This window comes from Taudactylus pleione, unplaced genomic scaffold (genome assembly GCF_031769625.1).
Source record: "Taudactylus pleione unplaced genomic scaffold, aTauple2 ptg000179l, whole genome shotgun sequence".
In the NCBI taxonomy this organism is placed as follows: Eukaryota; Metazoa; Chordata; class Amphibia; order Anura; family Myobatrachidae; genus Taudactylus; species Taudactylus pleione.
The window spans coordinates 485853-511428 of NW_028284581.1; the positions used below are offsets into that span (position 1 = coordinate 485853).

General features: G+C 44.3%; 1 protein-coding gene across 2 annotated transcripts in view; it reads left to right on the forward strand.

The window, feature by feature from the left end:
• The first annotated feature begins 260 nt into the window (after nucleotides 1-260).
• The window catches only part of GMPR (guanosine monophosphate reductase), a 138808-nt gene continuing 113492 nt past the window's right edge, over nucleotides 261-25576 (forward strand). For both annotated transcript variants that reach the window (XM_088475946.1, XM_088475947.1), the window contains exons 1-2: nucleotides 261-591; nucleotides 14013-14132. In XM_088475946.1, coding sequence (XP_088332072.1) covers nucleotides 505-591; nucleotides 14013-14132 — 207 coding nt within the window. In that variant the 5' untranslated portion in view covers nucleotides 261-504. The remainder of the gene's footprint in view (nucleotides 592-14012; nucleotides 14133-25576) is intronic.

The following is a 25576-nucleotide window of genomic DNA, read 5'->3' on the forward strand; positions in this document are numbered from 1 at the left end:
CAGCTGAAAGGATATACAGTATGTACTGTACATATGTGCAACTGTACTTACTTTACATGGTAAAGTGCTTGGCTGGGACACATTCATTCATTTATTTGCTCTGTTCTGTCAAGAAATGACTACAGACTGTACATCCTGAGCTGTTAGCCTACAACACAGCTTATTGACTGTCCCTATGCGGTGGCATGGTGTGGTGGTTACGCAGCAGTACAGTCTGTATTACACACACACACTATTAGCCGGCAGAACAGGAGCCAGAGGGAAGATTGCAGTACTGCCGCTGTGCTCTACAATAACACTTTCTAAAAACAGCGCTTGCCTAATAAAGATATGGGGCTTGTGCATTCACTGTTGGCCTTCTCCACACTATAAATACTCTTGCTGAAGAACATACAGGCTTTGCTTGTTGCAGGTTTTATCTGGTTCATACACTCTGTAACAAACAGGAAGAATATCTGCTCCTCTCTGCATTACAGGACAGACGGATAATAATCATTTATAAGGATGCCAAGAGTGGACGCCGACCTCAAGCTTGACTTCAAGGATGTCCTTCTCAGGCCAAAGAGGAGCAGCCTCAAAAGCAGATCAGAGGTGAGTTCTGCCCCCACAATACTTTTGTATTATTTCTGTGCTATTGTATGTATTACTGTTATTTACTACTCTTTCTCACAGCTGGGCAATGCTCCCATTTCTAGAAGGATTTATCACTTTTATGGACTAGTGTCACAGTCAGCTGTAGAACACCTGCCGCAGTGCATTGGGTTGGTTTTAGGAGACTTTATAGGGGATTAGATTGTAACATTAATTTGATTTGCAAATAGAAACAAAAAGTTTGAACAAAACAAGTACAAACTGATAGAGCTGGGAAATTTCCATTGTGGAATTTGTTTTTAAATAGCTAATTAGGACTACAGTTACACCTCAGGCTTTACAGCAGGGGGGCCGGGGTTATGTGTGAGGGGAGAGGGAGAGGGGAGTATAACTTTGTTGGGCTCTGACTTAACTTTCACCTTGTTAAACAATTCACCTTGACAGCTGAAAGAACTCAAAGCCCTGTTTGGAGGCGGATTAATCAGGGAAGGGCATTGTGACAGCCAAGCTTCCAGTACTTATAAACAAAAATGACAATGACAATCGGCAGCACCAATTCAAGCACAGTACAAATACTTGTCTGTGGACACATTTTACTGGAATACCTATGTCACACAATTACTACTTCCAGGAGGGGTGAATTAACCCATACACTGCTAAAAGTTATTTCTGATGGATTATAGAAAATATAGGTGCCATGGCAATAATATATATATTTATGTATCTCGTTATACACTGTAAATTAGTTTTGTCTCTGTAGTTAATTTTCTATTATTTTATGCCTCATTATTTGTGCTGATTTGAGCTAATGTCTACACATACTAATGATCATATTTGTACTGTCATTTATATTAATTGCAATATTTTTTTGTGCATTTTTCTATGATAAAGCAACTCCACATTGTGCCTGTAGCATAACTGTTATTATCTGTGTCTAACAATAGTGCTAAGGGCTGTAGTCTGCTCTATTGTTAGACACTGATAGTAACAGAATGATTACTGGTTATACAGTATACCACTAGGTTTTACTACACTACACCCTACAGAAGGAATCACCTTCAAAGCATCCTTGCTGCAGCAATTCATAGCAGTTGTGCCTTCACTATAGAGTGGGTGTTTACCTCTATGGCTATCAGGGAAACTGCTATGTCATATTCCTAGCTTCCTTTCTCATTTATATTATGCATAGGTTATTCCAGGTAACAGATATTTAAGGTACCTGGTGATTTCCTGTAACTGAAAAAAAAAAAAACTAATGGATATTTATCCCAGTGGTACTCATGAGTAGAACATCACTGCATTGCAGGCTGCGTCTGCTAACTGCAAGCATCTTGGAGGGCTGGGCCTGTCACTCCTGCTAATGTCTGCACCATTCACTGATTTCATGCCAAATGTATGCGAGTTCTATTGTCATTCTTTAGGCAATGGTGGTTATCTATTTTCCTCCCATTATAAACTGTTTAGTGACCATTGTATGTTATTTGAAAGACAATTAAGGATAACCACTGCAATTACTCTGACAAAGAGCAAAGTTATATTGTATTATACGTATACGTCAATGCTAATCTGAAATACATTATAGCTAACATTTGAAAACACTTTACAGAGCCACTCTGTACTTATGCAAATGTATCCATGCACAACATGCGGAACACTCACATAGACACTTACAGATGGAGAAAGTTTATTTGATACTAATGGTGCAATGTAGTACATGAAAGCATTTCCAAAATGTTTCATGTTTCTCTACCCAATATTGTATGTAAAATACATTACGTGTACTCAGCTGTATTCTAATTAGCATACACTGGACACTACCTTATCGCTGTTGTTGTCTTTGTTTTGACATCACGGAATTTACTTTTTTAAACTCCCTATCTACTGTTGAAATTTATATTGAAGTCCCACCATCAGGCAATGCTCCAGAATTCAAATTAATCATATACCAGTCACGTGTGGTGAGGTCAATGGCTGGGGAGGCACACATGTATAACAACATAGTTTTTATATGAAATCTCTGGAGCATGACAGAGAGTATGATAGGGGAGGGAGTATGACAGGGGAGTCTCTGCATCCCGACTGCACGTCCCTGTCATACAGTATATAAATAATTAAAATTGTTAAACATTAAATATTATCTATTGATGGTGTTATGTTAGCCATCACTTGGTCATTTACCTCTCTCACCTGAGTGGGCCATTTTTGGCATCTTACCTAGAAGGTATCATGGTTGATCAGGGAGCAAGAAAATTGTTATTAGTTACAGCTGCTATAGCCAAAAAAAGAATCCTGCAGATGTTGATACAACCCACCCCCACGCAGTGGCGGGCTGGGCCGGGGGGCAGGGTGCCATGTGCCCCCCGGGTCGCAGCATCATGCGGGCAGGGGGCAGTCTGTGTCACTGTGGCACAGACTGCACCGCGTGTGTAGCGCTGACCGGACGGAGTTCGGTCAGCGCTACACAAGTGACAAACACACAGCCGCCTGCTCCGGCAGCTGTGTGTTTGTTGTAAGCAGCAGCCAATGAGAGTCTGTCAGACTCTCATTAGCTGCTGCTGCACCCACTGCGGGAGCCGCTCCATCTTCCGGCTCCTGCAGTGGGCAATGGGAGAGGCGTCATAACGTCATATGACGTCTCTCCCATAATGCCCAGGTATGACAGACGGAGGAGCGGATGGCGACGGCGGGAGTGGGGATTCAGGTAAGTGTTTTTTTGTTTTTTTTTACTACGTGTGTCTACTGGGGGGGGAGGCTGGTACTACAAGGGGGAGACCACTACTGGGGGCACCACAAGGGGGGAACCACTAGTGGAGGCACTGCAAGGGGGGGACTACTACTAATGGGGGCAATACAAGGGGGGGACTACTACTACTGGGGGCACTACAAGGGGGGGACTACTGGTGGCACTACAAAGGGGGAACCACTACTGGACTGGGGCCACTACAAGAGGGAGGGACTACTACTGGGGGCACTACAAGAGGGAGACCACTACTGGGGGTACTACAAGGGGGAGATCACTACTGGGGGCACTACAGGGGGGGACCACTACTGGGGATTATAACTGGGGGCACTTCAAGAGGGGGACTACAACTGGGGGGACTACTACTGGGGGCAATACAAGGGGGGACTACTATTACAAGGGGGGACTACTACTACTACTAGGGACACTACAAGGGGAGGGGACAACTACTAGGGGCACTGCATAGGGGGAAGAGGACTACCACTGGGGGCACTGCATCGAGGGAACACTGCTGGGGGCTCTATAAAAAGGGCAATACTGGGGGTACTGCATAGGGGAGGGACTACAACTGGGACCACTATTTAAGGGGCACTGCATGGGGTGTGGACTGCTACTGGGGGCACTATATAAGGAGCACTGCATAGGGGGTACCACTAATGGGGGCACTATATAAGGGGCTTACTACTGGGGTCACAAGGGGCACTGCACAGGGGGGACCACTACTGGGGGCACTGTATAAGGGGCACTGCATAGGGGGATCACTACTGGGGGCACTACTGGAGGCCTGCATAAGGGGATCCTCTCCTGGGGCAAAGGGGGGCACTGCATATGGGCACCACGACGGGGCTGTTCCTAATCTTTATTTTTACTTTACATTAATCCCATATGGACCCGCCTCCTCCCTGGAACACTTGAGGGGGGGAGGCGCCATAGCACGCATGTTCTTTGGGCACCCTGGCTACACGCTACCCCTCTGCCAGGGCCGCCTGCATGCATTTGTCCCCCAGGCTAAAAGTTGCCAGCCAGCCCCTGCCCCTACACCATTCTCGCTATTCTATAGAAAAGCTCTTTCATGTCTTCATATTAGATTAGTTGGAGGCCTCCCTGTAAAATGAGAAATTCACTAAATGGTTCTTTGAGATGTGGGAGAGCTACATTGATAGCCTTTCAGCCTCACTTAGGGAGCAACTATGGAAATGTTTCCGGGGTACACTTTGATATGAGACGCGTGTATGTGCAAGACCCCCGATTTTCCCACTGTTTGTACCTCCAATTGTCAGTGACTGGCTGCCTTCTTCTAATAGGCAGTGGTTCATAGGGGCTGTGGTTCATATCTTTGGTTTTGGATCCAGATCTATCTTCTCTTACAACTGTTTTAGCTGCTGATACAGACACTTATGTTCTTCTTCATTCTGTATTTATGCTATTTGTTATACACAGTTTGAGTCTCCCATATACAAAATGCTTGGGACCATGGGTATTTTGGATACCCGAATATTCCGTAGTTTGGAATATTTGCAATCCATAATGAGATATCATGGGAATGGCAGCCCAATCTAAACACAGAATGCATTTATGTTTTATATACATCTTATACACACAGCCTGCAGGTAATTTTATACAATATTTTCAATAATTTTGTGGCTAAAACTAATTTTGTGTATATACATCAAAGTCTGAAGGTAGTTTTATACAATATTTTTTAATTATTTTGTGCTTTAAATAAAGTATGTGTACATTGAACCATCAAAAAGCAAAAGTTTCACTATCTCAGTCATGCTAAAAAAAAATTGTATTTCTGAATATTACGTACTTTGGAATATTTGGATTTGGGAGACACAACCTGTACCATTTGAGTGCTATCATGCTGTGTTGGAGATTGCAATGGCTAATTTATGTATGCCTATGTAATGGCATTTAAACAGTCAGACACACCTGCGTTTTTCTGACCACCCCCGGTTACTACCCCCAAACGCTGACGACCTGTCAGTCATTTTGCGATGGGATCCTCTGCACATCCGTAATGGCAATGCAATTGCTACGCATGCACATTGCAGCTTATATGCATGCGCAATGGCAAACGGTTGCTTGATCTACATGAAATTCGTTTTCGCATCCATCTCTGAATCAGGCCCTTGGTTTTGGCAAATACCACCCTCAAATGTTTTGGTTTTGGGTTTCTTTAAAAATTGATAAACAGAACTAAAAGGATGTAATTTGGACCTATTTTTGTTACTACAGTATTGTTAACATCAATTACAGGTATTTCCATTCAATTTTTACCACTTCAAGCCAAAGGTGGCAGCTAGCTGGCTGGCTAAACTAAGCGACAGAGCAGCAGCACAATCATATGGCAGGTTAAAAGAATATGGCACATCTATGAAACATAAAACATAGTGGCAGTGCAGTGGCAGACAGATGACACTAAATACATTTTTTTCATCAATCAAAAACTAGGTAAGAAACCAGTACAGGTAAATGGGATTGGAACATTTATGTTGTGGAAGCCAGGTAAAGCATTGATTGATTGATTGATTGATTGATTGATTACTCACAGTATTAACTGTAAAGAAAAGTAAATCAGAGACATGGAAGAAATTATTACAAAACAAGTTTTCAAAATCCCAATGATATTTTTGAAAATTTAAAAGAATCTATTCCAAACATGAAATCACAAACCTCAAGCCAATATAAGCAATTCAAGGCAGAGTCACAGCCTTTTCGAAGTTGATAATTATTTGATTTGATGATACGATTATATGATTTGATTATGAGAAGCTGGTGATGGATGGTCTTGCATAATACAGAAGAACATCAATGTCCCAGTAAAGTATAGTAATATATGCTGCCTGTCAAACACACACAAAAAAGGATGAGAAGGATGATGATATTGCTCTGTAGCATCTATGGAGAAGCTGGTGAATACAAGGTCTATATGCCTGGATGAGAAGCTGGTCTTGCAAAATACAGTAGAACATCAGACTCTCAGTAAAGTATTATAATAAATGCAGCCTGTCAAACACACAATCTTGGCAAAGCCCATAATGTAATATGGTATACAATGGAATTGTCCTTGTCCTTCCCAACCAACCTTATGTTGCATATTAAAAAGGACAGGCACGGTTTAAGAAACCAAGCACTTCCGCAACAGAGACTGACACTTTTATGGCTGAAGTGCTTAGTTTGTTTTGCCACCACAAAAGAAAACATTGTGTTGGTTTGGTTAAACCTAGCTACCTATGGGCTAAAGGTGTTATTCATCATCCTTACATTGTAAGATGTCAATATCATCCTCATTGCCATCAGCGCTGTTAATATCATCACACAATATTAGCTCATCCCCACTAAAATCCACCTATACAGAAGTTTCTGTTTGTTGTAATTGGCGGCAAAGGTGTTCCTTATAAAATTCGTAGTTAATTTATGATGAACATAATTGTTCCACATTATTTAGAAGTAGCCTCCTATGCCAATCGTTTCCTGGCTGTGCTAAACACTCTTTCCAAGTAAACAATGGAGGGTGGTCAGCTTAAGTAAACCAAAGCTAGTTTGTATAAGGGACTTCAAATTGCCTTTTTTTCCTCCAAGTATTCAAAGGGACTGTGTAACATGCTAATTTGTACATTATAATTAAAGTAATCCTCCACCATTCTATTGATGCTTACTGTATCAGATTGAGTTATGGTAGAGGTCAATCATTGTGGCTAATTCTTTTAAGCCTAACCAGATATAGTAATGTTTCTGAGTTGACACATCATCATCACCAGTGGATCTCTTGGAAAATATTGGTGGTTTTTTTTGTGGCAGCAGCATTTGCAGGAGAAACTGAAGCAGGTGACGTGTCATGTGCCACTTGAGCTGGCAACTTGCTCGCAAGGAGCTCTTTGCATCTCGTAAGATCTGTGTCAGTTGGAAAGAAAGACATTATATATTATTTAAACCTATTATCAAGCATGGTTGCCAATATGTACTGGTCCGATTGCAAGCTTTGGTAAAACATTTGATCCTTGCAAAACAAATAAATAACTTGATCGGCAAGTCCAACATATGTAGCATAATTGCTTTATTTCATAATCTCTGCCAGCTTCTCTAGATGTTTTTTTTTCAGTAGTTTATTTATGGGTATGACCTGACTCAGGCTGGCAGTGTCTGACTTACTAAATTGGCTACAATTTCAAATGTTTTTAGTAGCTTGCATGAAACCAAGCATATTTCCCAATGTACTAGGCTAATGTTACATGCCCCCCTTTCCCGATCTCATTGTTTGATGTGTTCTTTTGGATGGCTTGTTGCTGCTCCTCCAGTCACTGAAGCATATAAAAGGGCAATTCCACCTGGTTACTACCTCTTGCTTCAGTTGGTGGCATGGCTAATGGAACTGTTCTTGCAGCTGCTGCAATATTCTACATATAGTTGCTCAATGCCAAAAATACACAGAAAATTACAAACCATGATGAAACTCTTAGCAGGAAAGCCATTTTATTATCACATCCCTGAGTTTTTCAACAGATTGATACCTGTATATCTCTTAACAAAGCCAGTGAGATAGAGAACGTATGTGTGTGCAGCACATATTATTAAGGTGCGCACTGCCAAAGGGGTGTGTCTAGCACAGCCTATTAGGAATGTCTAGCACGGCCTATTGAGCGTATCTAGCACTATTTTACAATTCGTGTAATCAGGGGTGCCGAGAGGGGATGGGAGTGGGTACTAATTACCCGGGCACAGGCTTGCTCCCTGTCAGCTGAGAAGTCCAGTACATGCTGTTGTGTGCTGGGCTGCAAAGGGAGACTGCTTGCTGCTGCTCCTTCACCCAGGCCCGGAGCGTCTCTTGGCAGCCCTGCATGTAATTGGGAGACAGAATATGAAAAAGAGGGAGGAGCGCTGAATGTCGGCCGTACTGCAGTGTAACATTCATAAACGTTTTGTGACGCTGTAGGTCATACTGCAGTGTAATACAGTGGCGTAAGTTCTTCCTAGATGCCCGGAGGCAAGTTATAATTTAGTGCCCCCCGTCACAGCTGCTGACACTGTAATTAGCATTTCGCAAGCAGATACACCCACAGTTGCACACAGAATATTGGCATTCCATAGAGAAGTCAGACAGAGAGCTATGGGTGAAGGGGGGCACCGGATGTGTCACACTGAAAAAAAGAAGCTGCTGAGTAGCAGCAACACCAATGAGTAGGGACAGGCTATAGACAGGTGGAGGAGGTAGATGATGGTCTGACACTGAGCTCTCCACTAGTGTATAGTGGCTTCTCAGGTGCCGAGAAGAGGTGCCATGTATTGGGCGTGATGGTACACTCCAGGTACATAGTTACAGCCCTAAGTGGGGTGAATGTACTGTATTGTGTGCAATGGAGAAGATGCCCCTTCGGTGCTGGAGCCCGGCGGCAGGCACCTTCATTGTCTCCCATAGTTCTGCCCCTGGTGAAATATTCATACACGTATTGCGACGCTGTAGGTCATACCGCAGTGTAATATTCATACAAGTATTGTGCCGTTGCCAGCCATGTTGCAGTGTAATATTCATACACGTATTGTGATGCTGTAGGTCATACCGCAGTGTAATATTCATACAAGTATTGTGATGAGATTACCAGCATTATGTTGCTGGGGCGGGGGCAATGATGACGCGATTTAGCGCAAATGGCGTCAGCTGCCCCCGGACCGGCCAATTTTGAAAGGTCCGAGCAAACATCCGCCGGGGGTTGCAGGGGGGTGCATGCAGGCAGCGCGGATGGGAGACTTGCCCACTCTTTCGGGGGGCCGGGAGCACCACACGATTTTCAGGAGGCTCCCAACCAATTAGGGCAGGGGTCAGGGAAATTTTTTACCTTTTACCCCAAAATATATTTAGATAAGCCGACGTTACCCCCTTGATTTGAAAGGAAGGAAATCCTATAGTAGTGCCCCTATATAATGTCCCTGTAGTATAGTAGGGCCCCCATAGTTATGCCCCTGTAGCAGTGCCCCCATAGTTATGCCCCTGTTGTAGTGCCTTCATAGTTATGCCCCTGTAGCAGTGCCTCAATAGTTATGCCCCTGTAGCAGTGCCCTCATAGTTATGACCCTGTAGTAGTGCCCTCATAGTTATGCCCCTGTAGCAGTGCCCCCATAGTTATGCCCCTGTAGTAGTGCCTTCATTGTTATGCCCCTGTAGCAGTGCCATAGTTATGTCCCTATAGCAGTGCCCCCATAGTTATGCCCCTGTAGTAGTACCCTAATAGTTATGCCCCCATACTTATGCCCCTGTAGTAGTGCCCCCATAGTTATGCCCCTGTAGCAGTGCAATCATAGTAATGCCTCTGTAGTGCCGCTTGTACAAAAAAATAAAAACCTTACCTTAATCCCTGACCCTGCATCTGCCACCATCCTGTCCGCCTGGCTGCTCCTTGGAACTATGGGAGAGACGTCATGGCATCTCTCCCATAGTGCATATGGAGAGAGCCGGAAGCTGGAGTTCAGAAAAGAACTCCAGCCTCCAGCTAATGCGGCGCTGCAGGGAAGGAGCCAGGCGCCTGCTGGTAATAACATCTCAGCGGGCGTCCGGCTTAGATCCTCCCTGCGGCGCCGGGCTGGAGTTCACCGATGCCGGGTGCAGCGTGTGCGCCGCTGCACCCGGCGCCAGTGACCTCCATTCCTGGGGGTAATGGACGGACAGCCGGGCATGCAATGATTCATATGCATACTCGGCTGTCCGTCCATTACCCCCAGGAATTTCAGTTTTACCCCAAATGGGGTAATTTACCCCTGTTCCCCGACCACTGAATTAGGGAGAGTAGGCAAGTAATTGCTAATTGAGGTGATATTTAGATCATTTGGTTGAATTGATACACCATTTGCACTTGCTTAATATTGTTCTAGCATGGTTCATCCTTCTATTCTATCTGTTTTTATGATTTTGTAGATAAAAATACAGATCCAAAACCAAATCAAAATACACAAGGACTGTTTTGGCAAAACCAAATCCAGGTCCAAAACACGAAGGAAATACAGATCCAAAACCAAAATACGGGGGTCTGCGCACATCTCTAATTTATATATATACACACACACACACACACACACATATATATTAGTGATCTACTCCTCTGCATGGCAGTTATGTGGGCAAGGGAGCTTGTAGTGGGCATGGAGGGTTTATGTAGGCAGTGCAGTGTTTGGTATTGAGGGGCCAGAGGGACAGTACAAACAGCAGAGAGATAGTGTTTGGTATGGAAGGGTCAAGGGAATAGTGCAGATAGGTAGTGGTGAGTATGGAGGGGTCAGGGAGGTAGTGTAGAGAGATAGTGTTTGGTAAGGAGGGATCAGGAGGGTACTGCAGATAGGTAGTGGTGCATATGGAGGGGTCAGGGAGGTAGTGGTAAGCATGGAGAAGTAAGAGAGATAGTGGTGAGCCACCCAAAAACCCTTGTAATGCTGGGCAGTTGTGGACAAATCAGACCACTACACATGTACTAACATAATGCCACACTGTAGTGCCCCCCATATTATTCCACAGTGTAGTGCACACTATTGAGCCCCCAAACATTATACCACACTGTAGTGCCCACACATTATATCACACTGTAGTGCTCACACATTATGCCACACTATAGTGCCCGTCACATTATACCACACTGCAATGCCCCCACATTATGCCACATTGAGTGCCCACACATTATGCCACACTATAATGCCCCCCACATTATGCTTTGCTGTAGTGCCACCACATTATGTCACACAGTAGTGCTCACACATTATGCCACACTGTAGTGCATCCACATTATACCACACTGTAAAGCCCCCACATTATGCCACACTGTAGTACCAACACATTATACCACTGATGTGCCCACACATTATGCCACCTGTAGTGCCCGCACAATATACCACACTGTAGTGCCTCCCATATTTTACCACACTGTAGTGCCCACACATACCACACTGTAGTTCCCACATGTTATGCTACACTATAGTGTCCCCCATATTATACCACACTGTAGTGGCCTCAACATTACGCCACACTGTAGTATCCATACATTATGCCACCTGTAGTGCCCACACATTATGCCACGCTGTGGTACCCACACATTATACCACTGATGTGCCCACACCTTATGCCACCTGCAGTGCCCACACATTATGCTACACAGTAGTGTCAACACAGTATGCCACACTGTAGTGCCCACACATTATACCAAACTATAGTGTCCACACAGTGGGCCTGATTCAGAGCTGGATGCTCTGACCAGAGCGCTCGCTCTGAATCAGTGCCCTCCTACCTAAAAATGGAGCGGCCTCCTGGCCGCTCGCATAGCTGTGGGTGACCACCCACAGCATATACGAGCGCCCAAAAAGATGGTCGCGATGGTCAAGACCATTGCGACCATCGGGCTTGCAACGAGATCCTGCGGTAGGGTCTCGGTGACCGCAAGCCCTGGAGTGATTTTGGCTCTATCAGAGCCAAAATCACTCCCACTGACATCACTAGTGATGTCAGTGGGGCTGGAACCAGACGGTAGGCATTCCCATGGGAACGCCTCCGTCTGGCAGCCACGCCCCCAGCACGCCCACCAAAGGGGGCGTGCTGTCAGTCACCATCGACAGCACGCCCCCTTTGGTGTGAGACCCGGAGCGACAGCTTGGCTGTCGCTGTCCGGGTCTCGCGCATGCGCACGACGGAGCTCCCTCCGTCATGTGCATGCGCATTGGGGTAACATCGACCCGCTTGCAAGCGTCCTGCGCTCGCGAGTGGGTCTGAATGACCCCCAGTGTCACAGTAGCAGTCACAGCCTCACAATGAGTCACACCCATTAGGCTGCACTGCTGCTGATCTCCAGGTCAGAGGAGCATGTGATGGACTCCTCCAATCAGAGCTCAGCACATGCTCTTCTGACCCCACTGCAGAGACTACTGGGAGTTATTACCCAGTAGTGCACTGCAGTGCTGAGTCTGAGTGACTGCATGATCCTCTCTGCGTGTAGTTACCGGTTGGGTCAATCACAGCCTTGATGACTGCCTGGCAAACAGCTGCACTGCAGCCTGCTGTAGGCCACACCCTCCCACGATATAGGGCATGGCTACAAGTTACTGAGGCCCACCGGGAATTTCACCGAATCCCTGGTGGCCCAGTCCGAGCCGGTATGGTATTATCCCCTCTCAGCTGGTTGAACTTGTTGCTGGTTATTGGAAAATAGGGGAACCCCCATGCCATTTTCCCACCTATTTTCCAGTACCAGCGCTTGTTATGGATTTAAAAGGGGTCACAATTTTTTTTCATTGTACCCTTTTTCACATTTTAAAGTGCAGTGCTTCTGTTTAGACCGGTGTACCATTGTATTTGTACTTCTAAATGCTGTCAGTTTTAAACATTTTTGTTAGATAGTGTTATCTAGATTGCGTTTCTTATCATCAATTATTTGGATATATTTCTTCACTGATTCAGCAGCGTCCGCTGCTGAATCAGGCCCCTCGTGCCTTCACTGAAGACAGAGACAGCGCATAGAGAGTTCCCTCCAAAACAATTGAGTACTGAGTGCTGGGGTTCTGCGCAGTGGATGCGCAGTGGATGTGATAGTGGTGGTTAGTCCACACAACAAGCAACTTAATTAGGTAAAAGGTAGAAAAGGTAAAAGTTAGAAAAGAAACAAGTGGCGTTAGACACAGGGTTTATCACAGGTACAGGTTGCAGATATGGTGCCAGGTACAGCCTAGAGTGTGTATGGTATGCTGGTTGTTATTTGTATTTAAAGGAGAATTAAATTGTGCTGATGGAGTGAGATAGGGGTCTATTCACCAAGCCCAGTTATTAAGCTCCTAACCTGCAAACAGCCTGTAAACTGACAGGAGCTGATTGGCTGGGACTTATCTTTTTCTATTTTATATCTCTCCAAGGCTTAGGACGCTCGCTCTGAGCGTTTTCGGCCATCTGCGCATGCGTATAATTCGCAGTATGTGTGCGCAAGCCATTCCCTGCAATCTGATTTTGGTTGCTCGTAAGCCACTATCAGGTCGCTGCTTTGAGTGACAGATAGTGCCTTTTGTGGGAGGTAACAGGGGAAGGTGCTTGTGAACGGGGGAGTGGATGTGCGAACGCAGGTGTGTCATGCCGCCAAAACTCTATTTAAAGGGAGTGCATAATTAGCAAAGTAGCATCATTGTACACGTCACCTGCATGTATTTCAGCCAGCACTGATCGCTGTGCTTGCGGCAGGTTAAGGCAACCTCAAAGACTGCGAGCAGCTCCGATGGCTCACGATTGTTCCGATTAATCCTTCATTTCCCGGAGATGACGTGTGTTGCAAGTGACAAAGGGGCATCTTTAGACACTTGCGAGCGCACTTTGCCATAGCTCGCTAAAACATAGTTGGTCGTCCTTATGCGACGCAGTGGGAGCGCTTAATTTAAATATCCAGCCATGTTTGCCAGCGAGCGATCGCATCTTGCGAGCGGGTCTGAATGAGCTCCTTAGTGAATAGACCTCATAGTTGGAAGAGATGAGCTAGAGGTGGGCATGCAGGGCGGGAGAAAGAACGAAGATGTTTTTGAGTGAATAGATAGTGATTCTGCCAGGTGTAACTTTTCTTGTTCCACATTTTTGAAACATAATGTAACAAACTTTTTTTTTTATTTTGTGCATACTTGTTTATCTTTTGACTCAGGTACTTGTTGCTAATTGTTTTCTTATTTGCAGGTAGATCTAGTGCGCACCTTTACATTCCGCAACTCCAAGCAAACCTATACTGGGATCCCCATAATTGCAGCTAATATGGACACTGTGGGCACCTTTGAAGTGGCAAGGGCTTTAAGCAAGGTAAGCTTTAATCACCATTAATTTTGTCTGGTTGAATCAACAAATCTGTTTGGATTATAACATTGTAAACAGAGGGGGTGGTATATAAGGCCAGCATTTATCTTTTCAACATGAGAATTTCAACATTAAGTATGTCGGCTTTCATCATGTGGACACAGCTGAAATGTGATAGTCAACACACCATCCCTGGTGATCTAGCAGTGACTTACCTGCTCCCGGCAGCAGCAGCAACGTCTCTACCTGTGTCTTCCGGGTCATGGCGGTCACATATGGGTCAGTTCCGGGACAGGCCTCAGACAGAGCTGGGGTTACAGTAAGTATTCTTACCCTATCCCTAACCCTTACCCCTAACCTTTACACTCCCATCTGCAGCCTAACCTTAATGTTGAGATTTCACATGTCAACATTCTGATGTCGACATTTTGAGGATGTCAACATGTTCCCTGCCAGCATTTCGACAATGTTGACATCATAACTGCCCACATTGTGGTGTTGACATAATGACTGGTTACATTGTGAATGTCAACCTTATGACTGCATCCCGTGTAAACAGCAATTTGTTCCACTGTGTTCAAAAAGTTAATGTGTGGTTTTCGGGCTCTCCCTGGTAAATTGTCCACAGACATAAAAATCACCTTTGAAGATAGCTACAATTACATTTCCATAGAGATCAGTTTAATGTTATAGGTGAGTGTCACACATGCAGTTTTCCTCTACAGACCATCTGGCTGTTGCTGTTCACAATGGTTTCATGCAGTGGATAAAACGCTGCTACATAATGCAGCTTTATAGCTTCTTACTATGACCTGGTACACATAGCTGATTCATTGCTTTTAGGCAGTGATTTGTAGCTGCTATTTTCCCTTCATATCAATCCTCAGAAAACTCAGATAAATGCATAATATTCTCAACTGCATTATTCACTTTTAGGAAATATTGTGTACAAATCACTTTTGAAAATAAACTGAAACCATTCTTCAAGGTTAAGTCACAGCTGAAAAATCATGAGTGTGACACTACCCTAAAGATAGTGTCACATTGGTGCTTTATCTACAGTGACTACTGTATGTCAATAAATATCACAGAAAATCCCTTTCAAAATGTTCCATAGACATTGTTGCAGTGAGCCAGAGCCCAGTTCTCTCGTCGGGTGGAACAGTGCTGGCTCTTCCCAGATGGCTGCAGCTCACTGGAAGATGAGTGTGGGTCTTCTGCCGCCTGGCACCCATCTCAGTAGGAACCACTATTGCCGTCATCTTGTCACGATCTGTACTGGAAATTCCTCAGGTGAGGACAAAAGGGGGTTAGGGTGGCTAGGGAACAACTAGAAGAGTGACAGTAACTAGGTCTCCCTATTGCAGCCAAACCCAGGTTTGGCTAGACCTGCCAAAGTCACCCCTCTGGGTGGGATTTGGGTTTCGCTGCACCAAGTGAGCAGATCGCGGTCCTCTGGACAGGTACCTGGGAGCGGCAGGAAGACCAGAAACTATATTAGAGAGAGTTGGCACTGGGAACCCTAGAAACTTAATAACACTAGTAAAGACTAGAATTTAAATGGTTACTGGAGATGATCCAGATACAGACTTGCTCCAAGAAACACAGGGAATGTAGATACAGGAGTGTACTGAGAATTGCTAGAGATCCAAACGAAGAACTTGCTCTGAGAAAGACAGGGAATGCAGACACAGGAATGTACTGATAATTGATAGAGAACCAATCACAGACTTGCTGTGAGAAACAACGGGAAATGTAGACACAGGAGTGTACTGAGAATTGTTAGAGATCCAATCGCAGGCTTGCTCTGAGAAACAGGGAAATGTAGACAGAGGAAAGTACTGAGAATTATTAGAGATCCAGTCGCAGGCTTGCTCTGAGAATCAGGGAAATGCAGATACAGGAGTGTACTGAGAATTACTAGGGATCCAGTCACAGGCTTACTCTGAGAAACACCAGGAAATGTAAAAACAGGAGTGTACTGAGAATTGTTAGAGATCCAGTTGCAGTCTTGCTCTGAGAAACACAGGGAAATGTAGACACAGGAGTGTACTGAGAATTGTTAGAGATCCAGTCGCAGGCTTGCTCTGAGAAACACAGGGAAATGTAGACACAAGTAACACAGGGATTCAGCCTGAGAGCTAAACTAGTAATCAGTATGAAAGCTGACACATGTAACTCAGGGAGACAACTGGGGAGCTAAACAGCACACTAATAAACAACACAAGAGCTGTTACATGAAAAACCGGAGTTCAGTGAGAGAACTGAAGTGACACGCTGGGAGTCAGCATGGAAGCTGATACAAATGACAATGGAGGACAGCGAGATGACTAAAGCAGCACACTGGAGATTATACATGGAGAAACACCGGAGAGTATCACAGTCTCTGAAACAGCGAATTTGAACAGCAATTTCCTGTTCCTGGAGTCAGACTGAATACCTCTGGGTAGCTGGTCATTGGATCAAAGGATCAACTGAGTGACCACAGGGCTAGTCAGGTGATATGGACCAACATGGATGCGCCCATGCCCTTAGACTACAGGAACCAGGATGCATGCACGGAAGCCCTAGCAGACCCCGGGGAGAATACTCAGTCACCACTCACCTCCACTCCCAGAGACTGAACACCTAAGCCCAAGGACGCCGGTGCAGAGGTGAGTAGTGACCGATCCCAGGCCGCATCCTGACACATCTTCTTTCCCAAGCTGCTTTGGGTTGCTCTACAACAGATGGCTGTGGCTCCCATAGGGTCGTGCAAGCTGCTCTGTTTAAAAGGTGATGTCACATTGGTACCAAATTTTAATCCCTCCCTATATAAGGAAGTCTATGGGCACTACACAGTACCAGAGTATTAGACTCACTACCTGATCTCCAGCATCTGTTCTGCTTGATATCCCTGCATACTTACCTGTGTTCTGATCTGGTCCGTCTGACGATTCTACTCGTCTGCTCCCTTGGTACTGCCTCTAGTGACTTCCTGGTTATGACTTTGACTTTCTTCTGACCTGATTCTGTCCGTCACCTTTAATCATACTGCCCATCTGGGTCTGTCCCGTTTCTGACAACCACTCTTCAGTATAACTCACAGTGCCCAGTTTACTGCCTGCCTTCAGTTCCTCCAGAGCCCACCAGTTCCGTACATTAGGAACCCAGTCAGAGGCTGTGACCTGCTCTATTGGACGCAGTGTAGCCCAAACCACCTTGCTGGGGTCCCTGGTGAAAAGTTAGACTCCGCACCTTTGCTCTGGGTCTTTTCAAATCCTACCAGTATGATCCATATTATCCCAACAAGAATTGTGACAGATATTCAATACATGTTGTTGTAAGATGTCACTTAATAGATTTTCGTCTACTGTAGCTGCTAGCAATCCTGGCAGATGCTGCTGACAGCAGTTTAGTACCATGGATAAAAATGGTATTGAAAAATGCAGCCAATGACCACTCTCAGGGCCAGATTTATCATGTGGCAGATGACAGCTCCAGGCCTCTACATAAAAATAGGCCCATTATAATGACAGCTGTCCAGTTGGGCCCATGATCATTTTCAGCCTCAAGACCTTAGTCCAGCTTTGACCACACCTACTGGTGCTCCACAATTAAACCAGCTACTCATCAACTGTAACAGTCAACTGTGCACCAACTGTGACTCCAGTTCCATGACAATAGTCACTGCCACCACCATGTTTTCTCAATGGTACCTTGAACTGCTGGGTGAGTTGCATAACTGCAGAAGTAGCTGTTTGCTGTTCATAATTGCTGGTTCTTTCTGACTGCTTACCTTGGTTCATAACTGCTGGATAGCAGGTAGAGTGTTGATGTGGGAGTGTGGGGTCAAAACAGTACAGCCATGGGAGAGATTGGCCATCACTGTAGATTACAGAAATACAGCATGTAAAAGCATTTTACAGGAACAGAGCAGGATCTTTAGTAGCAGTGATGGTTATTTTCTTAGAAATTGCTGTTACACATAACACCCTCTTGGAGGTAGTGGATGTTAAATACATGGAGTTTTTTACCCTACATACATATAGGGCCTGATTCAGAGTTGTATGCAGCCCAGATGGTTAGTGTACAACTCCGCTGTTTTGCAATCTACGCATGCGTGATCGGTGCCCCCTAAGCCGCAGCTGCAGCCACTTGGTGGTTGGGAAGGTAAGGGGTGGTGATGGCCGGCATGCTAGAAAATGGTGGCATGATGGTCCCATTTTTTGGACATGTCGAGGCCAGTCGCTGCATGTTTGGACGCACCTGCACTGGCCCAGGTAGCGTGTAATACACAGTCATCCTGAGTAACCTGAGGGTCACTCAGATGAATGATGTTCACGTAGCTGATCCGATGACTGCATCTTTCAGTGGCAAATGCAGGATTTCTAGAGGGGGGTTTCCAAATGCTTGATTTTAGAGTGAGTGTGGCCAGTCCATGAAGAGGGTAGAATTAGCACTTAACCAGCTTTAATATGCGTCATACAAAGTGTATTGTGTGTCGTAATTCCAGCATATAGAGAGGATCAGCAATCACGGTAAGCCATTCAATGCGGCAGTAGGGCCATCCTGCCTGAGCTGAAGGTTTTTATTTTAGATGTGGGCACCATTCTAGAGCATTGGAGCAAGTGTGGGAGTCTGGGGGAGCAGCAGAATAACCTAGCACTGCCCTGGACATATATGTATATATTAGACTCTATAGCAGCACATCCCTAACAGTGAATGTTTTCAAGATCTCCTAGTTGGTGCACAGGTTATTTATTACTGACTGATACATGTTAAAAAATCCACAGGTGGTACTAATTATTTCATTTGTGATACTGAGAAGAACATTCAGCACTAGTAAAATTCTATTACATTACTATTTCTATTGTGGGCTGGGGAGGGGGGTTTCCAAGCAGACGGACCCCCCCCAGCATTTGCCTATGTCTTTAGATGTAATATCGGATCAGAGAAACCAGCACTGGGTGTCTTATTAATACACATCCTGCAGCATTTGCATATTGTAGCACAGTTGCTGCATAGAATGATATAGCGACTGTGCTACAGCATCCATCTCTGAATCATGCCAACAGTTTTACACACACACTGGCATGACTAATCCAGCCACCTCTCTGGTTAACTGGCCCAGACGGCTACCCTTATCTATCACATGAATCAGTCTGGACCATGCTTTCACATTTAGGGCCTTTGCTAAAGGGGTTATGTCCTCCTTTCAATATTTAACAAACAGCAGTAAACTAATATTACATCTGTTTGTTACTGTATCACCTAAGCCATCTATACATGGCGAGAGCGATGTGGTCTCCATTGCCAGGAATAGGTACCCAGCAGCAGCCTTTACCAGCCTTAGCGAAGTCTTCCAGGCTTTGCTGTGTCCCCACCGGGTGAAAGTGCCATGCACATGTACAGACTGGCCATCGTGCATGGACATAACACAGCAGCCCCTCGCTCGCAGCAACAGGCTGCCACCAACAGAGCGAAGGATGCTGCTGAGGAGGGGGACATCACTGGACCTTACTGGTGGGGTAAGTAATGTTGAATATCAGTGGCATATTCATTAGTATCGCTGCAAAACTAAACAAAATTTGCTTCTGGTAATAAAATTTGTTTTTAAATGGTGCCCTTAATGTTATACTTGGTGGTGAATGGGGGACTGCATTCTCTCTTGCAGCCAGAGCTCTTTGAGTTTGGTACCTGTAATACTTCACTGGGTTATTTGGGCCTTGAAAACTCCAGAAAATACTCAGTAGTAAAAATGCAGATTTTATTCCACAGATTTTATTCCATAGATTATATAAGAGGTAATGCCACCTGCTGCTGTGAAATATAAAGAGGCTACACAAGAGTTCTATAAACATATTAAGATCATAAATGGTCACAGAATTCCTCAGGTATGCTTATATTTTACAGTAGGTCATGGTCCTCTGCTCTTTTCTCTGTACACCCCCTTCTCTGGGTGAACTCATCAGTTCCAGCCGCCTCCAGTATCACCTCTATGCCAATTCTACCTCTCCTCTCCTGATCTCTCCCCTTCTCTCCTTTCTCAGGTGTCCAGTTGTCTTTCCACCTCTTCCTGGATGTCTGAGCGCTTTCTCAAACGCAACATGGCCAAAAGTGAACTCATTGTCTTACCTCCATCTAGAGAGTCTCCTCCCCTCCCAACCTCTTCATCACTGTCAACGACACCACTACAGTATTTCCTCTGTTCCCCAACTCTGCTGTCTGCTGCCTGGTAGTCATTGTGGACTCTTTCCTCTCCTTGGCATTCAAACTCTTGCCCTATCCCATCTGTTTCAGCTTTGCAACATCGCTCGCATCAAACCCTTCCTCTACCAGGATGCCACTGTCCACTTACTGATAATCTCTTTATCAACTATTGCAACCTTCTCCTCACTGGACTCCCCTGCTGTCATTTTGATCCTCTCCAATCTTCCTTTCCTGCTGCTGGAAATCAGCCTCCCCTCTCTTCCAAGCACTTCACTGGTTCCCCTTCCCCTACAGGGATCCTTTTCAAACTCCCACAAGGCCCTCTCCAACTCCACTGCTCCCTAAAACTCCAACTTTATTTGCATACACACTCCCTCCTGCTATTTTCAGTAGGTCAATGACCACCACCTTTTCTCCCTTCTGGTAACCACATCTCACTCCAGAATCCAAGATTTATCCTGACCGGCCCTCCACCATTGGAACAATCTCCATCGTTCTATCAGATTATCCTCAGCCTACATTGCTTCAAGTGGGATATGATATCCCACCTTTTCATAAAAGCATATCAGTCCACCACTTAACCATTTCACCAAGTAGTACTCATTACCTTCTTCTTATACACCAACTACACTCTATACCTACTCCTTGGGCTCTCAGTCCCCGGACTCCACTCCTTCTTGGCCTTCAATTCATCATATGACCCAGACCTGTTACCTGCGCCCATGCTAATAGGTACAGGTTTCAGCTTACAGTGAATATTTCCATTGCACCCCTTCCATCAGTAGATGTATTGAGAGTTGTAGTGCTTTTGTTACCTGTCTACTATATGAATACTGCTCTCTGTACTGTACTGTTTTATCCTGTACTGTGTTATTCTTTTGCCCTCTGTATGGCACTGTGGACCATTTGTGGTGCCCTTTAAATAAAGTTTAATAATAATAATGTTTTATGCCTTTAAATATTTGAGTAGTTTTAACAAATAAAGTAGGACATTTTAGTTACACTTTAATTACTATTGTGTAACATTTTATATACTTTATTTTTTATTATGTAACTATGCACTAGCATGAAAAAGTTTGGAACCCCTAAGACATTTCTTGTTATCTTTTTAATCATGGTACCATTAAATAGCCCTGAAATTATATGCAATACATTAACAATGTCATAACTCTATTCATCAAGCTTCACGTCCACCAAAAAATCCTTAATTTGCAGCAATTACAGCTTTTACAGACATTTGGCATTCTAGCTATCAGTTTGCGAAGATATTCAGGGAAATTTGTACCCGTGACTTCTGTTGCTCTTCCCAGAGGTGTGACTAGCTTGTAGAGCACGTGCCAAACTGTAAAAGACAGTCCAGCTCCCTAATCACCAGTTTCTGTATAGCTTTGACATATGTTTAAGATCATTGCCCTGCTGGATGCTGACATTTTAATCAATACAGCCCTGATCACAGAGGATGGCATGACTATATAAAATAGTGGTAACCTTTCTGGTTCAGTATTCCTTGCACTCTGTATAAGTATCCCAACATTACCAGCACCAAATCAGTGCAATAACTTTCCTCCATTGCTTGAAATAAGGCATCAAGCATCTTCCATCTTCCTATCTTTTGCTCAATATTTCACGTGTTCTGCTCTTCAAGCCAAACACCTCAAACTTAGGCCCTCATTCAGAGCCGTACGCTCTGAGCAGAGCGCACGCTCTGAATGAGGGCCGGCCTCCATGAAAATGGAGCGTCCTCCTGGACGCTCGTATAGCTGTGGGTCACCACCCACAGGCTATACGAGCGTGCAGTTTGATGGCCGCGATGGTCTTGACCATCGCGACCATCGAAACTGCGAGCCGGAGCCTGCGGTTGAGGTTTTCAACCGCAAGCTCCGGAGTGATTTTTGCTCTATCAGAGCCAAAATCACTCCCACTGACATCACCGGCTTCTGACGGGAGGCGTTCCCGTGGGAACGCCCCCGTCAGGGAGGCACGCCCCCGGCATGCCTACCAAAGGGGGCGTGCTGTCAATCAACATCGACAGCACGCCCCCTTTGATCAGACACAACGAGTGAAGGACTTTCCTTCGCTCGTCGCGTCTGGCGCATGCGCACGACGGAGCTCCCTCCGTCGTGCGCATGCTCAGTCCAGAACATCGACCCACTTGCGAGCGGACAGCCGCTCGCAAGTGGGTCTGAATCAGGCCCTTAGATCCATCCATCCATAATTCTTTTTTTCCAGCCATCCACTGTCCAAAGTCTGTGTTCTTTTGCAGAGTAAATGTGGCTTTTACAAAGTTTTACTTTTACCTATAATGCCAGCATCATGGAGTGTCTTTTTACTGTGGCAGATGAGTCTAGGGTTTGGCATGTACTATATAAGGAAGCCACCAACTCAGGACTTGTAAGGTGTCTGTTTCTCACACCTTACATATCCACTCCTTTTCATATCCTCAAGTCTATCAGTTTACCCTTTTCTCTCAAGATAGTAGGAAACATCTATGAAATCTTCAGCAAACAGTCTTCATTTATCAAAACATGTGCTTCTTGAGAAATGTGATTTGTTTTGGCCTTTGAACCCAGATCTGAACTTTAAAAAAAAGGCCTGTGCAATCCTCTAGCTTGCAGCCCAAAGTAAGACCATTTACTTTCTCTATTGAAGAGAATAATGGGTTTCAATAATAACCGATTAACATTTAGGGGCCTTTTTATTAACAACTGTGTCCAAGCCGTGAAAAGCAACATTCCTTATCACTGCATATTGCGGCAATTTATCATTAGTCAGAAGGAGAGTTTATGCAATGCAATGCACAGCTGAAGTAAGTTTGGAGGATAAAGCCATCATTGAAGGATAGAAGAGCTATGTATTGTTTTAATACATTGTATAAACAAATGGAGAGAATATACTTTTTGGTACTCTGATGTGAATGAGGAATGCTAACACAGCCGCCATAGTGATTGTTAATATTATCTTTAATAACTAGGTGTCAAAGAAAAGGGTCTGTCACAATGATTTATAGACGTATCCACACCAGTTATGGATTAAAATAGCTTTTACATCTTGAACGTGCGGTAAAAGTGTTGTAGTTGCAATTGGTATAGATACTGTAGTTTTTCAGTGACTCCTGCAGATTTAATGAAATTCACCTGTGAATTTTAAAGTCAGAATATAGCAAATCAGTCAGAATAAGCAAGTTTGTCAGAATAAGAAAGTCAGTCAGAATAAGCAAATCAGTCAGAATAAGCAAATCAGTCAGAATAAGCAAATCAGGGCCTGATTCAGAGCCGGACGCTATTTGCGCTCGCTCATTCAGAAAAAGGGGCCGGCTATTTAAATTGAGCGCTCGCTCTTTGCGGTCTGTTGACGCCTCTATGTCTGAGCAAGCGAACAAAACATGCGCTCGCTATTTTGTAAAGACGCCCCTTGGCCATTCGCATCATCTCCGCTATTTATTAGATTAATCGAGTACATCGAAATGCGTCTGAACTGCTCGCAGTGCTTGTGGTTGGATTTTCCTACCGCAATCATGCGAACAATTCAGGATAAGAAACAACCAAGTGACGTGGTCGATGACGCTGCTTTGTTAATTATGCACACCCTTAAAACGCCCGTTTTGACCGTTTGGCACGCCTGCGTTTGGATCACCACTCCCCGTTTTCAAGCACCTTCCCCTGTTACCACCCACAAACGCCTCATCCTGTCACTCAAATTAGCAGGCACTCGCTGTTTTGCGAGCGCTCAATTTCCGACCGCAATGACTGGTTGGCGCATGCGCATTACGACCCATATGCATGGGAGCGAACGAGTGGGCGCTTACGAGCGGCTCTGAATCAGGCCCTCAGTCAGAATATAGCAGATCCATCAGAATAAGCAAATCAGTCAGAATATGGAAATCAGTCAGAATATAGCAAATCCATCAGAATAAGCAAATTAGTCAGAATATAGCAAGTCAGCCAGAGTATAGCAAGTCAGTCATAATAAGCAAGTCAGTCAGAATAACAATTTAGTCAGAATATAGCAAGTCAGTCAGAATATAGCAAATGAGTCAGAATATAGCAAGTCAGTCAGACTAAGCAAATCAGTCAGAATATAGCAAGTCAGTCACTATATAGCAAGTCAGTTAGAATAAGAAAATCAGTCAGAATAAGAAAATCAGTCAGAATATAGCGTCAGTCAGAATAAGCAAGTCAGACAGAATATAGCAAGTCAGTCAGATTAACAAATTAGTCAGAATATAGCAAATGAGTCAGAATATAGCAAATCAGTCAGAATAAGCAAATCAGTCAGAATATAGCAAGTCAGTCACTATATAGCAAGTCAGTTAGAATAAGAAAATCAGTCAGAATAAGAAAATCAGTCAGAATATAGCGTCAGTCAGAATAAGCAAGTCAGACAGAATAAGCAAATCAGTCAGAATATAGCAAATCAGTCAGAATAAGATAATCAGTCAGAATATAGCAAATCAGTCAGAATAAGCAAATCAGTCAGTCAGCAAGTCAGTCAGAATAAGCAAATCAGTCAGAATGTAGCAAATCAGTCAGAAAAAGCAAATCAGTCAGAATATAGCAAATCAGTCAGATTATAGCAAGTCAGTCAGAACAAGCCAGTGGTTCTCAAACTCGGTCCTCAGGACCCCACACAGTTCATGTTTTGCAGGTCACCCAGCAGGTACACAGGTGTACTCATTACTCACTGACACATTTAAAAGATCCACAGGTTAAGCTAATTATTCAATTGTGATTCTGTCAGGAGACCTGAAAAACATGCACTGTTTGGGGTCATGAGGACCGAGTTTGAGAACCTGTGGAATAAGCAAATCAGTCAGAATAAGCAAGTCAGTTAGAATATAGCAAGTCAGTCAGAATATAGCAAGTCAGTCAGAATATAGCAAATCAGTCAGAATATAGCAAGTCAGTCAGAATATAGCAAATCAGTTAGAATAAGGCAAGTCAGTCAGAATAAGCAAATCAGTCAGAATAAGCAAGTCAGTTAGAATATAGCAAGTCAGTCAGAATATAGCAAGTCAGTCAGAATATAGCAAATCAGTCAGAATATAGCAAATCAGTCAGAATATAGCAAATCAGTTAGAATAAGGCAAGTCAGTCAGAATAAGCAAAACAGTCAGAATAAGCAAAATATTATGGAATTATAATATTGTTTTTATTACTATACTGAGTACTCTCATTATGTTAATTTTCTAGCCATTATGGGCCTGATTCAGTGGTGGATGCAGCAATGATGTTGGACCAAACAAGCCAATGTTTTCAGCC